Raw genomic sequence first — 21,776 nt, forward strand, 5'->3', positions numbered from 1 at the left:
ACATGCAGCATCTGGTACAGGTTGATTCAAATCTTGGCAATGACTTCATTTAATCTGGGGCTCATAGATATGCTTTGGAGGACTCTTTCCATGAACCTTCTAAAACCATGTGCAAAATTTTGTGCATGCGTGTGTGTGTTCCTTTTTTTTTTTTTTTTAATCTTTATTTTTGAAAGAGAGAGAAAGAGATAGAGTGTGAGTGGGGGAGGAGCAGAGAGAGAGGGAGGCACAGAATCCGAAGCAGGCTCCAGGCTCTGAGCTGTCAGCACAGAGCCCAATGCGGGGCTCGAACTCATGAACCGTGAGATCATGAGCTGAGCCGAAGTCGGACGCCCAACCGAGCCACCCAGGCGCCTGGGGTTGTGTGTATTCCTCTATGGAGAAAATCCACTGGTTTCATCAGATTCTTGAAAGAGTATGAACAAAACGAAACAAAACAAAAACAATTAAAAGAATCATTATTGTAGAGCAGGATTTCTTTAGCGTGGCACTATTGATACTTTGGGCTGCATGTTTCTTTGTTGTGGGAGGTTGTCCTGTGCACTGTGAGATGTTTAACAGAATCCTTAGCCTCTGCTATAGTGTACAGGAACATCCCCTAGTTGCAATAACCAAAAATACAGAAACAACAACAAAAAATCTTTAGACCTTGCTAAATGTCTCCTGAAGGGAATGGACTTCACTTTGAGAGGAGCCACTGATCTTCTGGAAGAACGGAGGAACGAAATATAACTAAGGTGACATCTAGTTTAAAACAGTCCTAAATGCAAATTGAGCCACTGCTGTTAGGATCTTGGGTAAATTAGCTCATTTCAGCCTTAGCCGGTTTCCTCATGTGTAAACTGGGGATATAGTACCTACCAAATAGGGTTTCAATAAAGATCAAAGGAAATAAAGCATGCAAAGCCCTTTGTGGGGCATCTTATACGGTAAGCACTTAATATGTTGTAGCAATTAATATTGTTCCCATAGTTGAGACCATTCAGTATTTCCCTGTGTCCCTATTACCCTGTCATTCAACAGGTATTTATAAACCAGTGTCAATGTGCCAGATCTTTCTTTCTTTCTTTTTTTTAATGTAATCTCTACCCCCAACATAGGGCTCAAAGTCACAACCCTGAGATCAAGAGTCACATGTTATACTGACTGAGTCATCCAGGCGCCCCTTAATTATTTAAAAAAAACCCAAAACTATATATATATATATATATATATATATATATATATATATATATATACACACACATATATATGTAGTTTTTGATGTTGTTAGTACAATCTACCTCCCAATGTGGGGCTTGAACTCATGACCCCAAGATCAAGAGTTGCATGCTGGGGTGCCTGGGTGGCTCAGCTGGTTAAATGTCTGACTTTGGCTCAGGTCATGATCTCACAGTTCATGAGTTCAAGCCCTATTATCAGGTTCTCTGCTATCAGCACAGAGCCCACTTCGGATCCTCTGCCTCCCTCTCTCTCTACCCCTCCCCCACTCGTTTTCTCTCTCTCTTTCAAAATAATAAAGAAATAAACTTAAAAAAAAAAAGTTGTGGGGCACCTAGGTGGCTCAGTCTGTTGAGCGTCCGACTTTGGCTCAGGTCATGATCTCACAGCGCTTGTGAGTTCGAGCCCCACATCGGGCTCTGTGCTGACAGCTCGAAGCCTAGAGCCTGCTTCAGATTCTGTGTCTCCCTCTCTCTCTGCCCCTCCTCTGCTCATGCTCTGTCTCTCTCTCTCTCAAAAATAAATAAACATTAAAAAAATTAAAAAAAAAAAAGAGTTGCATGGTATACCAACTGAGTTGGCCAGGCACCCCCACATCTTTCTTACTGAGCTCTGCTTGAATTATTCCTTCTCACACTCTTATCTGGTAGGTACTATTATCATCTGTGTTTATTCTTTGTGAATGGCACTTTTAATGCCAGAATAATATTCCATTACATCTATTTTTATTCCAGGTCCTGGCCTCCCTTCTGAGATCCAGACCCATGTGTCTACCTGGGTGTCCCCCCAAGAATGTTTAAATTTGGCATCTTTGGCCAATTAGCCCAGTGCCTAGCACCTAGTAAGCCTTCCATAAAAACGAGCTATTACTGGCCATCAATGTCATTTTGACCCCTGCTGTCTGATCTACATCCTCTTTCTACTCCTCAGTAGGATCCCAGAATCACCTATTTTCTGTCAGCAGTCTTGGCTCTGGGTTAAAGCCCTGATTTGTTGCCCCTGTGGGGAGCTCTTAGGAGAATCCACCCTAGTTCCCCCACCTGCAGAGAACTGAAGCAATAAAAATGAAGACACTCTCACTCCAAGCCCACACTGCCCTGAACAATCATTTTGGTGGGGAGAATTTGCTTGCAGTAGACAGGACATAAAGTTCCCCCACAGCAGCTTTCCTGGGTGTGCTAGCAAATGCTGGTGATTCATGGCACCACAGGGGCCTGTGGGGAAGCGGGAGATTTATGCTATTGTATAGTTACAGCAACAGTGTCTGCTGAGTGCTAGGGAACTGTGGTTCATGGTACTTGGGGCTACAACAGGCAGCAACTTGGCAGCCACAATCAGGGAAACAGGGCAGCACAATGGTAATGCCATCAGGCTCTGGGTGGGAGAAATCTGGATTTGATTCCCATCTTTGCTTCTTCTATCTAGGTAACAGCAGGTGTCTCTGTCATGCGGCACCTCTTTCCCATCTGTAGGGGAGGTGATGCTAATGATGGTTAATATTTGTGGACTGCTTCCTGTTCAGTCAAAAGAGAAAATCGTCTCTACTCAATTATTATTTAAAAGCATGGTTTATTTTTTAAATACAGAAAGCTATATTCCCCCGCCTCACAGTACACCCATTATAACTTGATGACATCTAAAAAATAAAAACATGTATGTGGCTCGAAAATGTAAATCAGAGTACAAAGTGAGAAATGCTTTCATGTTTCGATCATTTTGTATCTAAAAAATAGCAATTCCTTAAGATTCAACCTAGTATGTGCCCTGTCTACTATGTCCTAGTATTTACCCTAGTTTATATGTATTAACTTCCTTAAATTCCTCAACAACCCCACGAGGCAGATACACTTATTACCCTTCCTTGGTAATAACGCTATTTCTCCTAAAGAGAAGCACAAGGGTCTGGGGGAATGCCGGCGATCTAAGCGGCCTCCACGTGACTTAAAAGTTTGAGAAACACAGAGGTCAGTATATGCAATTAAGTGCCAAGCTGGATTATCCGTCGGGTGTCCGAGAAACACGATTCCCTGGGGCGCCACACTGGGAGCGCATTTGGTTCAAAGTGCAGTCCCTTACCGACTAACCGCACCCGGCGACCAGCCTCTACGTGGTTCCCGGGGAAAGGCGCGCCGGACTCCGGTTCCTCAACCAGTCTTGCTAGAGTAGGCGTACTCCTTTCGAACAAAAGCGCTCGGAGTGACTGCCGCTATGGCCACTCAACGCCGAGCCCAAGCCCGCGCCTCCAATCACAGAGGAACTTCCAATTGGTGGAGTCGTTCTGAAGCCGGGCGAACGGAGGAGAAGTCCCGCCTCCCTAGGAGTGCTCAGCCAACTGCGGAGTCCGGGCGGTAGCCGCGGGGTTCGGTTGCGCTGTGTGTAATGATCTGGGGGCCTGAGGGCGGGGCGGGGAGCAGGCGGGGGTCTGCGGGGAGGGGACGCTTCCCGCAGGCGCGCGGAGCGAGGACGGTGACAGCCACGCGCGCACGTGCGCGCCCGGCCGCAGCGCGGCCCCGAGGCCTCTGTTGGCCGCTGAGAGGCGCGCGGGGGCTGGCCGGCTGCCGTCTAGGGGCCCCGTGCCGGGGCGTCCCCAGCGTCCCCGGCCCGAGTCCCTGAGCGCCGGGCCGTGTCCACCCCGTCGGTCCTGGCTCGTGTTTCGTCCCCGTGGCCGTAAGGGCCCGCCCCCCGACTCCCCTTTACGCTCCCGGGGCAGGGTCCTCACGGCCCATGCTGGCCGCTGGGGGCCCGCGCCGCCCAGACAGTTCCTCGGCCGGCCAGCCGGCCACCATGGTGGCCCTGAGGCCTGTGCGGCTCCTCCAGGGGGGCTAACCGGTCCAGAGCGCAGGTCTCGGGGCGCGAGGGTCCCGGGCCTGAGCCCCGCGCCATGGCTGGGGCCATCGCTTCCCGTATGAGCTTCAGCTCTCTCAAGAGGAAGCAGCCCAAGACGTTCACCGTGCGGATCGTCACCATGGACGCCGAGATGGAGTTCAATTGCGAGGTAACCGGCTGGCAGCCCCGACGGGCTGCGGTAAGGGGGAGCCGGGCGGAATCCGGTGGAATCCCCGCTCGCCGGGCCCTGCCACGGGTCTGGCACCGATCGGGGCGCCCCTGTGGCGGTGACAGTCCAGGTGGAAGCTTGAGGGATTCAGCTTGTATCATCTCTGAGCGTAGACAGAGTCGATCAGAACCGGAAGGAGCCATCTAGGCCCAAATCTTCATGTTAAGGATGACTGCTGCTCCCCCCCCCCCCCCCCCGTAGGGTTTTTGGGTTTGGAAGCACTTCCTGAAGGTTCTCATTCATTGTTACTGCAAGAGTCTGGAACCATCCGTAGTGGAGAATTCTGGTTTTCATTGTCAGGCTTAAGCTCCAGCTTTATGGTCTTTTTTACTTCATTAGATATTATTATGTGCCCCAGGTATTAAAAGTTGCATTTTGTAGAGTGGAAACTCTATACCTATTTCCCTTTTCCAAAGCTACCATTTTCTGGGAAAAAAAACTCTTTAAGGAAAGAGTTGATGTCTAATACTTATTTTTCATGCAGTTTATTTTACATCATGATGATAACAGTTAACCATTTGTTGAATACATTCTAAATGTCAGACGTTCATACATTTAATTCTCACAACAACCCAATGAGGTAGGTACTCCAAGCCATGTATGTAGTAAGTGGCAGAGTGGGATTTTAGGTCAAACTTTTAGCCAAAACAATACTGCCTTTCAAGAAATGCAAGTCCTTGCTAGTCCAAAGTGTGTTCTATGAACCAGCAGCATTGGCAACAGCGATCTAAGTCAGGAGTTGGGAACTTTTTCTGTAAAGGGCCACATAGTAAATATTTTCAGCATTGCAAGCCATGGGATCTCTGTTACAACTACTAAGCCCTTCAGCTCTACTAGTGTAGTACAAAAGCAGCCTTAGGATCGACTTCCAGCCTGACAGAGTGAGGAGCTCCATTGAACTCCCTGATAAGACTGGTGAAAATCACTTAAAAAAACTCAACTATTTAAACCCTCTGGAAATGGTTTTAAGCGCAAACATTCATGAAATGAATGAAAATCTATTCAAGGAAATCTATGAAAATTTGCTAAGAAAGGTGAGAGTCTATGGTGTTTGAACCAAGGCTACTTACCTCCCTCCCCACTTCCAACATACCAAGGGGGAGATCCACTCCAGACTGCTGCAACACAGAACACAGGGCTCCCTCTTCCCCTGGGTCCCTGTCAGACCACTTTCTTCCCAGGAGGAGCAGGACTGAAGTGCTTCTTATCCTGTGCAAGGCTTCTTGCTGTTGAGACTAAGTCCCAGGTGTGAATAGTTGAAAGATGGGGCTTCTGTCTTTTATCCAGCTCCTACTTACAGAATGGGAGCTGTGCCTTGGGCATGGCATACTGAGACTACTGGGACCCCAGTTACTCTTTTCCCAGCCCCAGCTTGTGCAGTGGTGGTTCTGTGCCAGGAGAGGCAAACTGAGAAAACCTCTGGCTGGTATCCTCCCCCGCCGCCCCCCCTCCCCGCCCCCCCTTTAGAGATTTTACCTGTAGTGGGAAGAAGTCTTTAAAACCTGTAGCTCCTGCTCTCTTCCCAAAGGTAGTTAGTTCATTTGCAACAAAATGTGAAGTTTATGCCTAAGGGAACCCTTACAAGCAGTAGAGGTTTTGGTGAAGGGCAATTGGGAGGAAATTGTAGATTTAATGAAGACACTACCTAAACTGTAGGCCAGCTAGTTTGCAGGAGAAAATCAGAATAAGACAGCTGGAAAGAACCCGCATGGGATTGAATAAACTGTTCCCTCAGAAGAGCAGCCTTTGATTGAATTACTTTGTAGAGCAAATTATGCCCCAGGGCATAATGAAATAATAGAATAGTAAAACACTATTAATGGAGTTTAACAGCTGGGTGCAATCAGGGGATGGAGAAGGAGTCCTACTGTACACTGTCACTCCAGGATGACTGTGGCCATAACCAAATTTGTGCCTTCCTGAGGAACAACATCATAGGTCTTAATACTATGTGAAGGAAATAGATTTCACTAAAATATTCCAGCCCATCACTAAAGAAACAAACAAATAACAATAAGCCTTGGGGCTGGGTTGGGGAGAAACAGTCCAGTATCTATGTTATTTAGATAATATATTATCTAAGATGTCTGATTTCTAACAAAAAATTATGAGGCATACAAAGAAACAGGGAAATATGACCCATTCAGTGGAAGATTAGCAACAAATTGCCCGTAAGAGTGACCAGATGTCAGATTTAGCTGAAAAGATTTCAAATAGCCATTACAAGTATGTTCACAGAACTAAAGGAAAACATGATTAAAGAAGGAAGATCTAATGACATTTTTGCATCAAGTAGAGAATATCAGTAAAGTGACAGGAATTATAGAAAAGAAGCAAATGAAAATCATGGAGTTGAAAAGTACCATAACTGAACTAAAAAATTCATTAGAGGGGCTCAAAGTAGATTCAAACTGCCAGAAGAAATAATTACCGTTTGAAGAGAAAAGTGTAAAGATTATGCAAGCTGAAGAACAGAGAGAAAAAAATGAAGAAAATGTACAGAGCCTCAGAGAAATCATTAAGAGCATATGTGGAAGAGGAATACCACAAGAGGAAAGAGAAAAAAAAAATATTTAAAAAAATAATGGCAGAAACTTTCTGAATTTATGGAAAAACAATAGTCTTGACATCCAGGAAGCTCAATAAACTCCAAAGAGGATAAATGCAAAGAGATCCACAAACAGAAACATCATAGTAAAAAAGCTGAAAGTCAAAGACAAAAAATCTTGAAAGCAGTAAGAGAAAAATGACTTGTCGCATACAAGGAAACCCCAATAAGATTAACAACTATCTTATCTGCAGAAACTGTGGAGTCCAGAATATTCAAAGTGCTCAAAGATAACATATTCAAAGTGCTCAAAGAAAAAAACCTGTCAACTTAGAATCCTATATCCAGCACAGCTGGATATTTCAAAATGGCTATTTCAAATATGAAGGTGAAATACTTTCTCAGATAAACACAAACTGGAGATGTCGCTCAAAGACCTGTCTTACAAGAAATATGAAAGGAAGTTCTTCAGGCTGAAAACAAGTGCCTTTAGATAACTCAAGTCTACATGAAAAAAAAAAAAAAAAAGAGCACCAGGAAAGGTAATTATATAATTACAAAAGACAGTAGAAATGCATATTTTTCTCTTCTGATTTATTTATTTTAATTTTAGAATGAGTGCATGTGCAAGTGGGGGAGAGGAGCAGAGGGAGAGAGAATCCCAAGCAGGCTCCACATTCAGGATGGAGCCCAAAGCAAGGCTTGATCCTACGACCCTATGGTCATAACCTGACTCAAAATCAAGAGTTGGATGCTCAACCAACTGAGCCACCCAGGCACCCCTTCTTCTAACTGACTTAAAGAGCAATTGTATAAAATAATACCTATATAATGTGCTGTTGGGCCTATTACTACAAACGTAATTTATGGGTGGTATACTTGCCAATAACAGCACAAAGGAGGTGGATCGGAGCAAAGCTGTAATGGACTAAGGAAATGGCCACAAACGGTAAAGTAATAACTATAGCAATGTATTGTTGGGTTTATAATTTTAATAGATGTCGTGTGTGTGTGTGTGTGTGTGTGTGTGTGTGTGTGAACAATATGTATATTTATATATATGCAACAATGTGTATATTTTTTATATATGTAACTATATATATAATTTTAGTAGATGTCATACACCCCCCTACATATATATATATATATATATATATATATATATATGAACAATAGTTTACAAAAAAGAGGGAAAGGACCTATATAGGAGTAATATTTCTATATATCACTGGAATTAAGATAGTATAGTCTGGGGGCTCCTGGTGGCTCAGTCAGTTGAACGTCTGATTTCGGCTCAGGTCATGAACTCACGGTTTGTGAGTTTGAGCCCCGCGTCGGGCTCTGTGCTGACAGCTTGGAGCCTGGAACCCGCTTTGGATTCTGTGTCTCCCTCTCTTTCTGCCCCTCCCCCACTCACACTCTGTCTCTCTCTCCTTCAGAAATAAATAAACATTAAAAAAATTTTTAAAAAAGATAGTATAATCTGAAGCTGATTTTGGTTAAGTCAAGATTATCTGGTAAACCCTAGAACAACCACTAAAAACAAAGCAAACCCCAAACACTTAAAAAGTATAGTGAAGGAAACATTAAATAAATTTAAATGCTTCATTAGAAAATATTCACTTAATGAAAAAGCAAGTAGTAAAGGAGGAATAGAGAAACAAAAAAAGACATGAAACACATAGAAAACTAAACTAAAATGGCAATTGTACACCAAATAATTAGATAACTTAATGAAATGGACAATTTCCTTAAAAGATGCTATCTACCAAAATTGACTCAAGAAGAAACAGACAATCTGAATAGACCTATAACAAGTGAAGAGATTAAATCAGTAATAAAAATACCCACAAAGGTCCAGGCTCTAGGTAGTAGAGGCGCAAATGGCTTCACTACTGAATTCCACCAAACATTTCAAGAACAATTAATACCAATTCTTAACATACTCTTCCAAAAAAAAAAAAAAAAGAAGAGGAGGGAATACTTCCCAACTCATTTTATGAGGCTGGCATTACCCTAATACCAGAACCCAACAAAGCTATCACAGGAGAACTAGAGACAAGATCTCTTACGACTATGGAAGCAAAATGGGGCACCTGGCTAGCTCAGAAATTACTTTAAAAAATACATGGAATGGGGCACCTGGGTGGCTCAGTTGTTTAAGTGTCCAACTCTTGATCTTGGCTCAGGTCATGATCTCACATTTCATGGGGGGCTCTGCACTGGAATTGTGGAGCCTGCTTGGGACTCCCTCTGTCTGTCTGTCTGTCTGTCTCTCTCTGTCTTTCTCTGTCTCTCTCTCCCCTTCCCCTTGCTGGCTCTCTCTCTCTGTCTTTCAAAAAAAAAAAAAAAAAAAAAAAAAATATATATATATATATATATATATGGAAGCAAAAATTCTTAACAAAACTATTAACAAACTGAATCCAACAACAAATAAAAAGAATCCTACATCATAACAAGGGAGATTTATTCCAGGAATTCAACATCTGAAAATCAATTGGTTTAACATCTGAAAATCAATTAATGTGATACATCGTATCAATAGAATAAAAAACAAAAATCATATGATCATCTCAATAGATGCAGAAAGAGCATTGACAAAATTCAGCAGCATTTCATGATAAAAAACACTCAACAAAATAGGATTAGAAGGGAGCTTCCTTAACCTGATAAAGAGTATCTGTAAAGAACCCACAGCTAACTTAGTGAAAGAAGGATGCTTACTTGCTAAGATCAGGAACAAGACAAGGATATCTTGCCACTTCAATATTGTTTTGGAGGTTCTAGCCAGGACTATTCGGCAAGAAAATGAAATAAAAGGTGTCCATATTGGAAAGGAAGAAATAAAAATATATTCACAGATAACATGATCATGTGTATAAACTCTAAGGAATCCCCTAAAAAAACTATTTGACCTAATAAACAAGTTCAGCAAGATTGCAGGATATAAGAGCAATGTACAAAAATCACTTGTGATTCTATATACTTGCAATGAACAATATGAAAATTAAGAAAATTCTGTTTATAATAGCACCAGAAAGTATAAAATACTTAGGAGCAAATTTAACAAAAGAAGTATAAAACTTATACTCTGAAAGTTGTAAAACATTGTTGATGAAAATTAAAGATGATCTAAATAAATGGAAAGACATCCTTTGTTCATAGATCACAAGATTTAACATTGTTAAAATGGCAGTATTCTCCAAACTAATCTACTCATTCAACACCATCCTCATCAGAATTTCCATTTACTACTTTGTAGAAATTGATAAATATTCTAAAGTTTATATGAAATTGCAAGGGATCCAGAATAGCTAAAAAAAATCTTGAAACAGAAGAGCAAAGTAGGAGAACTCATACTTCCTTATTTCAAAACTTACTACAAAACAACCATAACATAACAGTACATAACAGTGTAGTACTCACATAAAGATAGAGATGTTGATCAGTGGGGTAGAACTGCGGGTCCAGAAATAGACCCATACTCTATGGTTACCTGAGTTTTGACAAGGGTGCTAAGACTATTCAGTGGAGGAATGAATAGACTTACCAACAAACAGTGCGGAAAACTGGACAGCCACATGCAAAATATTGAAGTTGAACCCTTATTCTGCACCACATACAAAAATTAACTCCAAAGACCTAAACGTAAGAACTAAAACTGTAATACTCGTAGAAGAAAATGGGGATAAATCTTCATGACTTTGGATTTGGCATATGATTCTTAGATATGACAACAAAAGCATGGGCAACAAAAGAAAAAGTAGATAAACTTCATTGAGATTAAAAACATTTGTGCTTTGAAAGACACCATCAAGAACAAGAAAAGAAAAAATATTAGCAAATCATAGATCTCATAAGGGTCTTATATCTAACACATATAAAGAACTCTTATTGCTCAGTAATGAGAAGCAAATAATTCAAAAGTGGGCAAAGGAGGAGTGTCTGGTTGACTCATTCGGTAGAGCATGTGACTCTTGATCTTGGGATTGTGAGTTCAAGCCCCACGTTGGGCATAGAGTTTACTTAAAAAGATGGGCAAAGGATCTGAATAGACATTTCTCCAAGGAAGATATACAAATGGCTAATAAGCACATGAAAAAATACCCTCATTAGTCATCAGGGAAATGAAAATAAAAAACACAATGAGATACCACTTTACCACAATGAGAGCCAACCACTAGGATGACTAGAATCAAAAAAAGGCATATAATAACAAATGTTGGCGAGAATATGGAGAAATTGGAACCCTCATACACTGCTGGTGGGAAAGTAAAATGGTGCAGCCACTTTGGGAAACAGTCTGGCAGTTCCTCAAACTGTTGAATATAGAGTACCATATGACTCAGCAATTCACTACTAGGTATCTACTCAAGAGAAATGAAAACATATGCCTACAGAAAAACTTGGACACAAATGTCCGTAGTGACATTATTCATAATTGCTAAAAGGTGGAAACAACCCAAATGTCCCTCAACTGATGAAAAGGTAAACAAAAGGTGGTAGGTATATCAATATAATGGAATGTTATTTGACACTAAGAAGGGATGAAATACCAATACATGCTACAATATGGATGAACCTTGAAAACATGCTAAGTAAAAGAAGCGGTCACAAAAGAACACATATTGTTTCATATATTTCACATAATTATTCCCTTGGAAGGATATCTAGGGAAATAGAAAGTAGTTTTGTGGTTGCCTAAGGCTGGGAAAAGTGCGGGAATACAGAAATGATAGCCAAGGGGTACAAGATTTCTTTTTGAGGTGATGAAAATATTCTAAAATTTACAGTGGTGATGGTTGCCCAACTCTATGAATATGCTAGAAACCATTGAATTGTGCACTTTAAATAGGTGAATGTTAAGGTACATTATATCTCAGGCTATGTTAAAATGCAGCCTTTGGCAAAATGGAAACAAAAGACATGACTTTATTCCAATAAAACTATTTGTGAACATTGAAGTTTGAATTTCATATAACTTTCACAAGTGATGAAATGTTATTTAAAAACTTACATTTTGTTAAAAATGTAAAAATTACTCTTAGCTCTCAGATTGCACAATAATAGGTGGTGAATTAGGTTTGTGTTGTGGACTGCAGTTTGCAGATCCCTAATCTAAGTTTCTTTTTTTTTTTCTTTAATTTTTTTTAATTTAAAAACTTTTTAAGTAATTTCTACACCCAGTGTGGGGCTCAAACACACAACCCTGAGATCAAGTGTCACATGCTCTACTGACAGGGCCAGCCAGGCAACCCCTGATCTAAGTTGCTAGTTGACAAATGTTGTGAGAGGGGTGCCTGGGTGGCTTAGTCGGTTAAGCATCTGATTCTTGATTTTGGCTCAGGTCATGATCTCACGGTTCGTGGGTTTGAGCCCTGCATCTGGCTCTGTGCTGTCAGTACAAAGATTCTCTCTTGGGGTTCTCTCTCTCCCTCTCTGCCCTTCCCTCACTCTAGTGCGAGTTATCTGTCTCAAAAATAAATAAACTTAAAAAAAAAAAAAGATAAATGTGTAAGAGATTGTGAGAGACTGACCAGTAAGGAAAGGGATTTTGTATGAGATTTCTTCAGCCATAGTTTTACCACGAAAATCTCTTCTTTTTTCTTTAAACAGACCCCAGACCCAAAGAGGATGTACAATATTATCAACTATAGCAGCGTTCTAAACACTGGCACTGTTGACATTCTGGCTGGATAATTCTTTGTTGTGGTGGGGGCTGTCCTGTGCATTGTAAGATGTTTAGAAGCCTCTCTGGACTCTATCCACTAGATGCCAGTAGCACCTCCCCGTGCTCCCCGTCATGTCAACCAAAAATGTCTTCAGACATTGTCAAGTGTCCTGGCGGGGGGGGGGGGCGGAGGGGGAGGACACCCTTCTTTCTGTCCCTCTCCCTGCCACCATATTGAGAACCACTGGTCTATAGAAGAAGATAAGAGTAGTGATATTCAGGGAGGCATAATGGTATAGTATAGTCTGTCAAACTTATATATGCCAGCAAACGGCCTAGCATCTTGGTGAAATGAGAATTCTCATTCTGTACTTATGCAGTAGGACTGAGAATTCTGCATTTCTAACACATTCTCAACTCTCAAACAGTGATGGTGCTGCTAGTCCAGAGAGTTGCAAAGCATTAGTGGAAAGTGCATAGGCTTTGAAATAAGTTAGACCTGGACTTGAATTCCAGCTGAACTTCTAGCTTGGGTAAGATACTGAAGCTCTTTGGACCTCAGTTTCCACATCAGTAAAATAGTACTAATACTATTGACCCTGCAAGGTTTTATAGGGATTCCTGGAATACATAGTGCCAGGCAGAAAGGAAGAACTAGAAGGGAGTATAATTGGCCTACAGTAGGAGGTGCAGGTCACTGTGGTCACTGCCCTGTTGCAATTTGTCAAACAGTTGCATCTCATTGCCTTGCCAGTGGAAATACCTGTTTGTAAATGAAGATGTTCAGATATTCTGTTGAAAGTTATGGTAGTTTGACTTATGATGATAGAGCTCTGAGAAACTATTAGACTTTCTCCTGCCCTATTTTTATGTTGTACATTAACTGAGCAAGGTGCCGATACCAGGAGATGGCAGATGCATTTTGAAAAAAAAAAAGAAGAGGAGAGATGGTACTTGAGGAATTCTTCATTGAGGCATACAGGTAGGTGGTGGTCCAAGGAGGACTCAATTTCAGAACCAGTGTTAGTTAACATATGAATCATGTTACCTTATGCTAATAAGTTCAGACTTTTTTGCTGCAGAGGTAGGAAATAAATCTCTTGCACTACTTGCTGCATTGCACAATTGGCTTGATGTTTTAGAGGATTTTTCCACTTGAAATATTTGATATTTGTCATTTTGAGAAAGTGGGTGCTGAACGTAATTTGCCAGGAGGCTAAACGGTTATGTTATTTCTTATCTAGGCTGGAATTTTACTCTAATAATTCAATCTATCAGTAAGAAGAGCCAAATATGAAAAATTTCTCAAAATTGAGTTGTGAGAGATTCTAATACCATCTTACATTGGAAACAAAGCCGCCTTCTCCTGTTGGTTGTTGATATCCCAGATGTTTTCACATACCCAAATGGGATTGTGATTGGATTAAACACCAACATTACAGATCATTCCAACATACAAATGGACATAAAGTAGAAACTTTGGAAAGAGGAAAACAGAAAGAACAAACTCTGGTGTTTTCAGTAAGATGTTACATCCCAGACACCCCAAGATATAGGTAAATGCTTCTCTTCTAGGATGCAAATCCCCAAAGGGCAGTGGTGGTCATTTCATTGCTTAGTTGTATATAGTAATGGGACTCTATATGAGGGCACTGAGAAACTTCTTATTTCAGAAGAAATGTTTCTGCCTTATCTGTGGGTTCTTCCATGGGGGTTAAGCAGTCCCCATGGATGGCATGGGTGCCGCACAACTAGGACGTGGGCAGTCCGAGGTGAATGATGGATGCAGTTGTGCTGGTGAAGGGTGAAAGAAGCAGGGTATATATACTGGCTAGTGCTGCCATCTGCTGGACCCCATATCTGCTCTTTTGTAGGAGGAAGGACTAGGGAATAGCAGCTACTGTGTGCCAGGTGCTGTGCTAAATGCTTTACAATGTACTATCTCACTTGATACTTGGAATAGATTCACTTACTCACTCAACAGATATTTCCTGAGTACCAGTGTGGACCTAGTGGTGATCAAGACCTGCTTAGGATGGAGGTCCTGTCATTGGCTTCATTTTCAGAGTGGGAATTGGAGGCTCCAACAGGGCAAATAGCCTGCATAAAGTCCCAGCAGAGCCACTGTTTGTTCTGAGAGAGAAAGAAGAGGACAGTGGGAGAATCTCAATAATGACCGATGAGGGGCACGTGGGTGGTTCAGTGGGTTAAGCATCGTCTTTTAATTTCAGCTCAGGTCATGATCTCACAGTTCATGAGTTTGAGCCCCATGTTGGGCTTAGGAGCCTGCTTGGGATTTTCTCTCTCCCTCTCTCTCTACCCCTCCCCTGCTCATGCGTGGGCTGTCTCTCTCTCAAAATAAATGAACATTAAAAAAAATAATGACCAAGAGGCTAGCAGTCACTTATTTGAACCTCACAACTAGGTTTTCAAGTCAGTTGGGAAGGTCTCAGCTCAAGTTCCAGTTTCCTGTCAGGGCTCTGAAGTAGCACAGCCTAGAGGTTATGAGTGTTGTCTGGGGAGAGCATGGTCTTAGGATCCTGATCCCTGGTTCTGCCCAAACCAGTTCAGCACCCTTAGACAGGTTCCTTAATCCTTTCAGATGCCTGTTTCCTCATCTGTAAAATGGAGAGCATAATAATTCTTCCTGTATGGGGTATTGGTACTGGGATTAAAACCGAGTCATTATTGGTAAAGTGCTTAGACTAGCACCTGGCACAGGTAAGTTCCATATACAGGTTATTACATAAAAGGAAGTAAATCCAGGGCCTCTCAGCATTTGGCTCCCTTTCCCAGGCTCTCCCACACTTCCTCACTTACCCTTTTTGCTCTTGGCCTGTTGTCCTGGTTGCTGTTTCTGGAAAGTACCTCTTTTCATACTGCTGTGCCTTTGCATATAATGTCCTTCTCACTTGTCTGCTGGCACAGATGTTCTCATTCTCCTTCTAGGCTCTGCTCAAGTGCCCCCCCCCCCTTTTTAAATGTTTATTTTTGAGAGAGAGAGAGACAGAGTACAAGTGGGGAAGGGGCAGAGAGAGAGGGGGGACACAAAATCTGAAGCAGGCTTCAGGCTCTGTGCTGGGGGCTCAAACTCACGAACTGTGAGATCATGACCTGAGTTGAAGTCGGAAGCTTAACCAACTGAGCCACCCAGGCACCCGAGTGTTCCCCCTTCTTTGTGCCCAAGACCACCACATAGCTACCAGTGATGGGGCTGAGATTCAAACCCAGGTCATCTCTCTTCCAGGCTGGCTGGCTCTTTTTCTGTTAAGCTATGCTACCCACATAGGAAGCTCCAAGTAGAAAAAGGAAAGAAACCATTAGAAACCTGGAGAGAACTTTGATATTTGGTAAATAGGAAAAAGAAAGTAGAAATAAGAGATTTTACAAAGAACTTCCTAACTCAACTATTTGTCTATGGTATTATTTTATTTATTGCAATTGGTGTAAGATACCATTTCAAAACCATTTTGTAAACTTGCCATTGGGCTTAAGTTTTTGGCTGGTAGATGATGTGACTGACAGCCTCTGCTAAATTGCCTCAGTGTCTGGTTTGTCTTTGAATCAAATGTACATTTTCCATAAGTGAATCCTTTTCACTTGCCATGATGTACTTGGAATTCCTTGCTTTTGGCTTAAGATGAAGCTTATTTTGCAACAGTTAAATATTTTCTAGTTGCATATTTAACAAGCTTTGTGGTCAGAATGTTCTTCCCTATATTCAGCCTGATGTCTTCTCTTAATATTTGGTGTGTCCACATGAATAACAATTGGTTAACCCCTCTATTCTGAGGCCTTTTCATGTACTTTGAAAAGTCAGTTATCTAACTTCTTTGAAGTCCACCTCCTTCTCCATCCCCTTTCCCCTGTGCAGCTCAGTTTTGGAGTACCTAATATTTAGGGGATTGGAGCACGTAGATATTTAAGAGGGAAGGTCCCAGATTTCCAGGGTGCTCATAATCGAGTTAGAGAAACAGGATACACATGAAAAGATAATGCAAAGGAGTCTGTCTGTCTATCTGTCTGTCTGTCTATCTATCTATCAGATGAGGATGTGTTCATGTTGAGAGAGAGAAGAAAAACCCTGCAGTGGGGTAAATAGGGGAACAACTGCCCCCAGGGATTGAAGGCAGGTTTGTGTCCACAGATAAAGGGGAAGAGTGTACGGATCAGTGGATGTGACCTGAGCAAAGGCAATAGTATTGTTTTGTTTATTGCAATTGGTATAAGATACAATACTGTGGTTTGAGGTAGAAGAGAAGAGAGATGTGTTTAAATTCCTAGGTTCAGGACAGATATTAGAAGCCTTTGAAGGCCAGATTAAGGAGCTTGTATTCATCAGATGCAGCGGGGGAGCTTTGAGGTTTTTACTAGGAGAGTGATTTAAAGTGGTCTTAGGGCACCTGGGTGGCTCAGTTGGTTAAGCATCCGACTTCGGCTCAGGTCATGATCTTACTGCTTGTGGGTTCGAGCCCCGTGTCAGGCTCTGTGCTGACAGCTCAGAGCCTGAAGCCTGTTTTGGATTCTGTCTCCCTCTCTCTCTGCCCCTCCCCCACTCGCATTCTGTCTCTCTCTCTCAAAAATAAACGAACATTTAAAAAAATAAAGTGGTCTCCACGCAGAATGATTTGAAGTATTTGGGGGTGGGATTGGGAAGAGTTTGGAAACAAGGAGCCCGGTTAGAAGACAACCTCTCTGGGCTGGGTGTCACATGGAAACCTGAACTAGCTGGAGCCTGGGACAAAACTAGGCTGAATCCAAAGGCGTGGGCACCAGGAGGATGAGGCCAGGGCTCAGGGTCTTCTGTGACAAAGAGTGAGCAGGAGACCTATTAGGCCCAAGATTCAGGAGGTACTGAAGTCTAGAGCCAGTCCTTAGTTGTCAAGGCCAGCCAAGCAGGAGGCAGTTCTTGGGTGAGACGTGGCCAGCCTTGGGTTCAGGAGGTCAGCTCACTTTCCTGTGTCTGGTCCGGGGCTGTAGTCAGGGTGTTATTGTATAAAACCAGGGAGAGCCCTGAACTGGTGCTTGAACCCCTGGCTTCTAGGCAGAGCTGCTCTGTGTGATCTTGGGCATGTCTCTTCTTTCCCCCAACCCAGGCCTCAGTTCTTAGGGTGAAAAATGAGAGGAAAGAATTTGATTTTAAAGGCCCTCTGCTTTAACATCCTATTTTAGGTGATCTGGGCAGAAGCAGCTCATTGCACACCTCCCCCTTTCATATTTCCTTCTTAGGTAGGAAGCCATCTCAGGATTTGAGTATGTAGGTGTGAGAAAAATCTGCTGGAGGACAGGAACAATATTGCTTAGGGAACAAGAGCTGACATCCCGATAGAAGGGGTAAGTTGGTGTGGGTGAAAGCCCTGCCACTGCCACCTGCTGCCTGAGTGATCTTGAACTCCCTTCTCTAAGCCTCAATTTCCACATCTGTAATATGAGGAGAATAATAGTATTTTACTTACAGGATTGTTTGAAGGCATGAGTGCAGTGGACCTTTAGAGACACTTAGCCCAGGGCCTGACTGTAGTAAGCACTTGGTAGACATTAGCTTCTCATGTGATCACGAGTTGGGGGTGTGGGAGTAAAGAGGAAGGGTCCCACGCTGGAGGCACTACAGATTTTCTCCTTTAATCATTTTTATTTTCTTTGAATCTTCTTCAGGTTATCCACACCTTTGTAAATGTAGGCTCTCTCGACTCCAGAATTAGTCTAAATATAATGAGCTTTGTCCTACACCATATTTCTGTTTAAGGATCTTTTTTTTTTGTAATGTGATTTTTTTTTTTTTGAAATGTGCTATATGATTGATCTCTTGATGTCCACTGTGATAACAGGATTCTTTTCTGATTTCTGCCATATTTGTTTTCCGTTCTTTTGTCCCCAGTGTGTCATTTTTCTCTGTTCTTTGTTTTTGACGACTTCTCCAATTATTCATGCTAGTTTTGCATTTTGTCCAAGAACATTTTTGGCGCTTGTTTATTTTTAATTTCAGAAGTTAAAGGCATTTGAGGTCTTAAAAACCCAGAGTTGAGTTTTCTCAGAGCTGCTAATCTTTTTAGCCAGCTGGTGATGAGGCTTCTCTGGTTTGTTACAGGATGATGTGTGCCATCCTCCTGTCTTTGCTTTGTCTAATTTAGATTCTAAATCCACATGTTTTAGTACATTTTTAGCACATAAAAATTTATTACCAAACTGGTGCCTGACCTCAGGGAAAAAAAAAAATCTTTAATCAAATCTTCAGTCACCAGTGCGGAGACTCAAGGTGCTTATCCCAGCCTAGAAATCACTCCGGCCACCACTAGGTGGGGTCAGAGAACATCATTTCTAAAGGCATCGGGTCCTTTTTCTCTTCCAGCCCTCAACACTATTTGACTTTTTGCTTCTTTGCAAAAAAAAAAAAAAAAGAAAAGAAAAGAAAAGAAAAAAGAAAAGAAAGACTGAGCTTTGGAAAAGTCACAAAAGCTCCCTGTGAGTTACATTACTTATGGTTCCCCCATCCACCTTCCCAGTTTCAATCTCCTAGTTTTAGGCGTTTTGATAATTTGACTTTCAGATAAAACTTAAAACTGAAGCCCAGAGTAATTACTGAACTTATCTGAACTGATCTGGAGTTTTAAATTCAGCAACAGTGTCTTTATCTAGTGTCCTACTCATATTGACTGGAGATTAAATCAGTCTCATAAATATGTTAAAGAAGTCTTCAACCCACAGTTGTCCTCATTCACCTGCAGACATTTTTACCAGCCCTGTATGCTCCTACCTATACCTTCCAGTGTTGTTAAATCAGTGTCCTAATCACTGACCACTGTGACAGGTCAAGCTAGAAACAGAACCTGAATGTTTACAATTTCTTTCTAGGCTAGAATTGGGGTTCTCCATGAGCTCATTTGCACGGATGGATTATGCTCCAGCTGTTTTGCCAGGAGCTTTTTTGAAAGAGTGTGCTTTTAAATGCAAACTGTAATTTTTGTGATATCCTGGGGCAGGAGGAGTTAATCGGCTGGATAATACTTAGTCATGGGTTGTGTTTCGGTCTTCTAGTTTGTTTGTTTGTTTTTTGATATTTATTTATTTATTTTGAGAGACAGCGCGCACGTGAGCGAATGTGGGGGAGGGGCAGAGAGAGAAAGAGAGAAAGAGAAACCCAAGCGAGCTCCATGCGGTGAGTGCAGAGCCTGATGTGGGGCTTGAACCCACAAACTGTGAGATCATGACCTGAGCTGAATTCAAGAGTCAGATGCTTAACTGACTGAGCCACCCAGGCATCCCTCAGTCTACTAGTTTTACCTCATGTTTAGACATTTAAGATTTTGCTCTGTGTCTACCTGCACCAAGTGTTTCCTGTTTGTAGCTCTCTGCAGAATTATTATTCTCAGTATTTCAGCATTTTGTGATTATTGACAATTGCTGCGTATCAACAGTGTGCTAGGTGCTAAAAAAGTTATTTTTCAGTAACATTTCAATGACCATTTTTGTTACATTAGAGAGTTTATTATTAATACAGCTCTTGATTATTAGGAGTAAGGAGCACAGTAGCAATGGCAAACCCTGAGTAAGGAGAAAGAATGTAGAAAGCACACATAAATTAAATGTTAAGTGTCATTTACATCCCTGAAAATGATTTTAAGATATAGAATGGAATGTTAAAGGATTAAAAGAAAATTATTATAACAGTGGAAAAAGTGCTACATGGTTTATACAAAACCATCTCAAGCTCATAGACTCAGAGGGTGTTAATCCTCAAAGACCACTTGATGATTGTGGAAGCTGAGACCCAAAGAGGTTAAGTGACTTTCCCAACACAGCAGGTTTGGGTGTTTTATAGCTATTTGACAAGGCTATGATTGCTCTCATGTTGTGAGCTAAATTCCAAAGATAGAGATTGTCTCCTTTGCTTTTGGGGGACTGTATTGCTTTTATAGCACCATAACTGTATTGTTTCTTTTTGCTCTGTCAGCTGACTTTGAAATGCCTCATCTTTTTTCATAGCATCATAAAATCGGGACCTTGCACAGAGGTCATAGGAGATTGACAGAGGAAGAAACTGAGGCCCAGTGGAGTTGCATGGCTCACTCAAGGTTATATATAGGCTTGTGTATGGTAGAGGTAGAGTTTAGGATACAGATCCCTTCTCTGGGTTCACTGCTGCTCCCATACCCTCTTTCCACTGTAGCAGGAAACATGCCAGAAGCTACAAACATAAGGACCTTTTTCCCCCAGAAAACTATAATTCACTTAGTTTTGAAAGACTTAGAGTTTAAAACCTCCATTTTGTGGCTTCCCAAGGTGCTGTGATTTGTTTCTTAGTAGTTTCTTTTGTTCTATGGAAATTTTTCTTGGTTGGCTCTCCAAGATTTGGATTTCTTTGCCAAGGTATTTTTAGAGAAAAGAAATCAGTGTGTCACCAAAGGGGGATAATGTATACCTTAAGGCCCAATTATGCAATTAGAATTTTAATAAGGAGTATCATAAATTCTTGCTTCATTGCAATCATTACTTAGAGAAGACTGTTCTACTCAGAAGCCTCATCTACTTATCATCATCATTATCATCAACATCATCAGCCAACCACAAGCACTTATGGAGTGGCCACAGGTTATGCAGTACTTGCTTGTGTTCTGGGAGACTTACAGCATGGTGTGTGTGTGTCTGTGTGTGTGTGTATGGTGTGCATAGTAAACCTTGCCTTCAAGGAGTTTGTGATCTGTAAGACTGGAGGAAAGACAGGGATCTTGGAGAAAGACAAACACCTCATTTTCCCCGTGTATATAAAGTACATACTGACTCATGTACCTGGCGTTGTATGGGGGAAGGGGACAATGGTGAGATAAAGGAATGGACCTTAGTAAGGTCTGGTTCTGGATAAATGGAAGCAATAGGTTTGCTGATTTGGGAGGGCACAGGCTGGGTTGTAACAGGCAGGGTAATTGGTTGGAGAGAGGAAGTAGTTGGTGGAGGGCCTTTAAACCATTAAACTTTTTTTTAAAGGTTTATTTATTTTTGAGAGAGACAGAGATTGAGAGCACAAGTGGGGAAGGGGCAAAGAAAGAGAAAGAAAAAGAGAATCCCAGGCAAGCTCCATACTGCCAGTGCAGAGCCCGATGCAGAGCTCGAACCCACGAACCATGAGGTCATGGTCTGAGCCGAAGTCAGACGCTTAACCAACTGATCCACCCAGGCATCCCTTGAAACCATTAATTTAAATATATTTGGCATACTAACAGATGATTGGGGGATTAGGAGAGGAAAATTACTGGCTGCGGTTGATTATGGCAGAAACTGAC

General features: G+C 41.9%; 1 protein-coding gene across 6 annotated transcripts in view; it reads left to right on the forward strand.

The window, feature by feature from the left end:
- Nucleotides 1-3,762: 3,762 nt before the first annotated feature.
- NF2 (neurofibromin 2) overlaps nucleotides 3,763-21,776 on the forward strand; it is a 77,948-nt gene continuing 59,934 nt past the window's right edge. For 2 of the 6 annotated variants that reach the window (XM_030336121.1, XM_030336125.1), the window contains exon 1: nucleotides 3,764-4,216. In XM_030336121.1, the coding sequence (XP_030191981.1) occupies nucleotides 4,103-4,216 (114 nt within the window). In that variant the 5' untranslated portion in view covers nucleotides 3,764-4,102. Of the gene's footprint in view, nucleotides 4,217-13,395; nucleotides 13,481-21,776 lie in introns of those variants that run through there. The other 4 variants (XM_030336120.1, XM_030336124.1, XM_030336122.1 and 1 more) reach the window with 3 other exon arrangements.

Source organism: Lynx canadensis, chromosome D3 (genome assembly GCF_007474595.2).
Source record: "Lynx canadensis isolate LIC74 chromosome D3, mLynCan4.pri.v2, whole genome shotgun sequence".
Lineage (NCBI taxonomy): Eukaryota > Metazoa > Chordata > Mammalia > Carnivora > Felidae > Lynx > Lynx canadensis.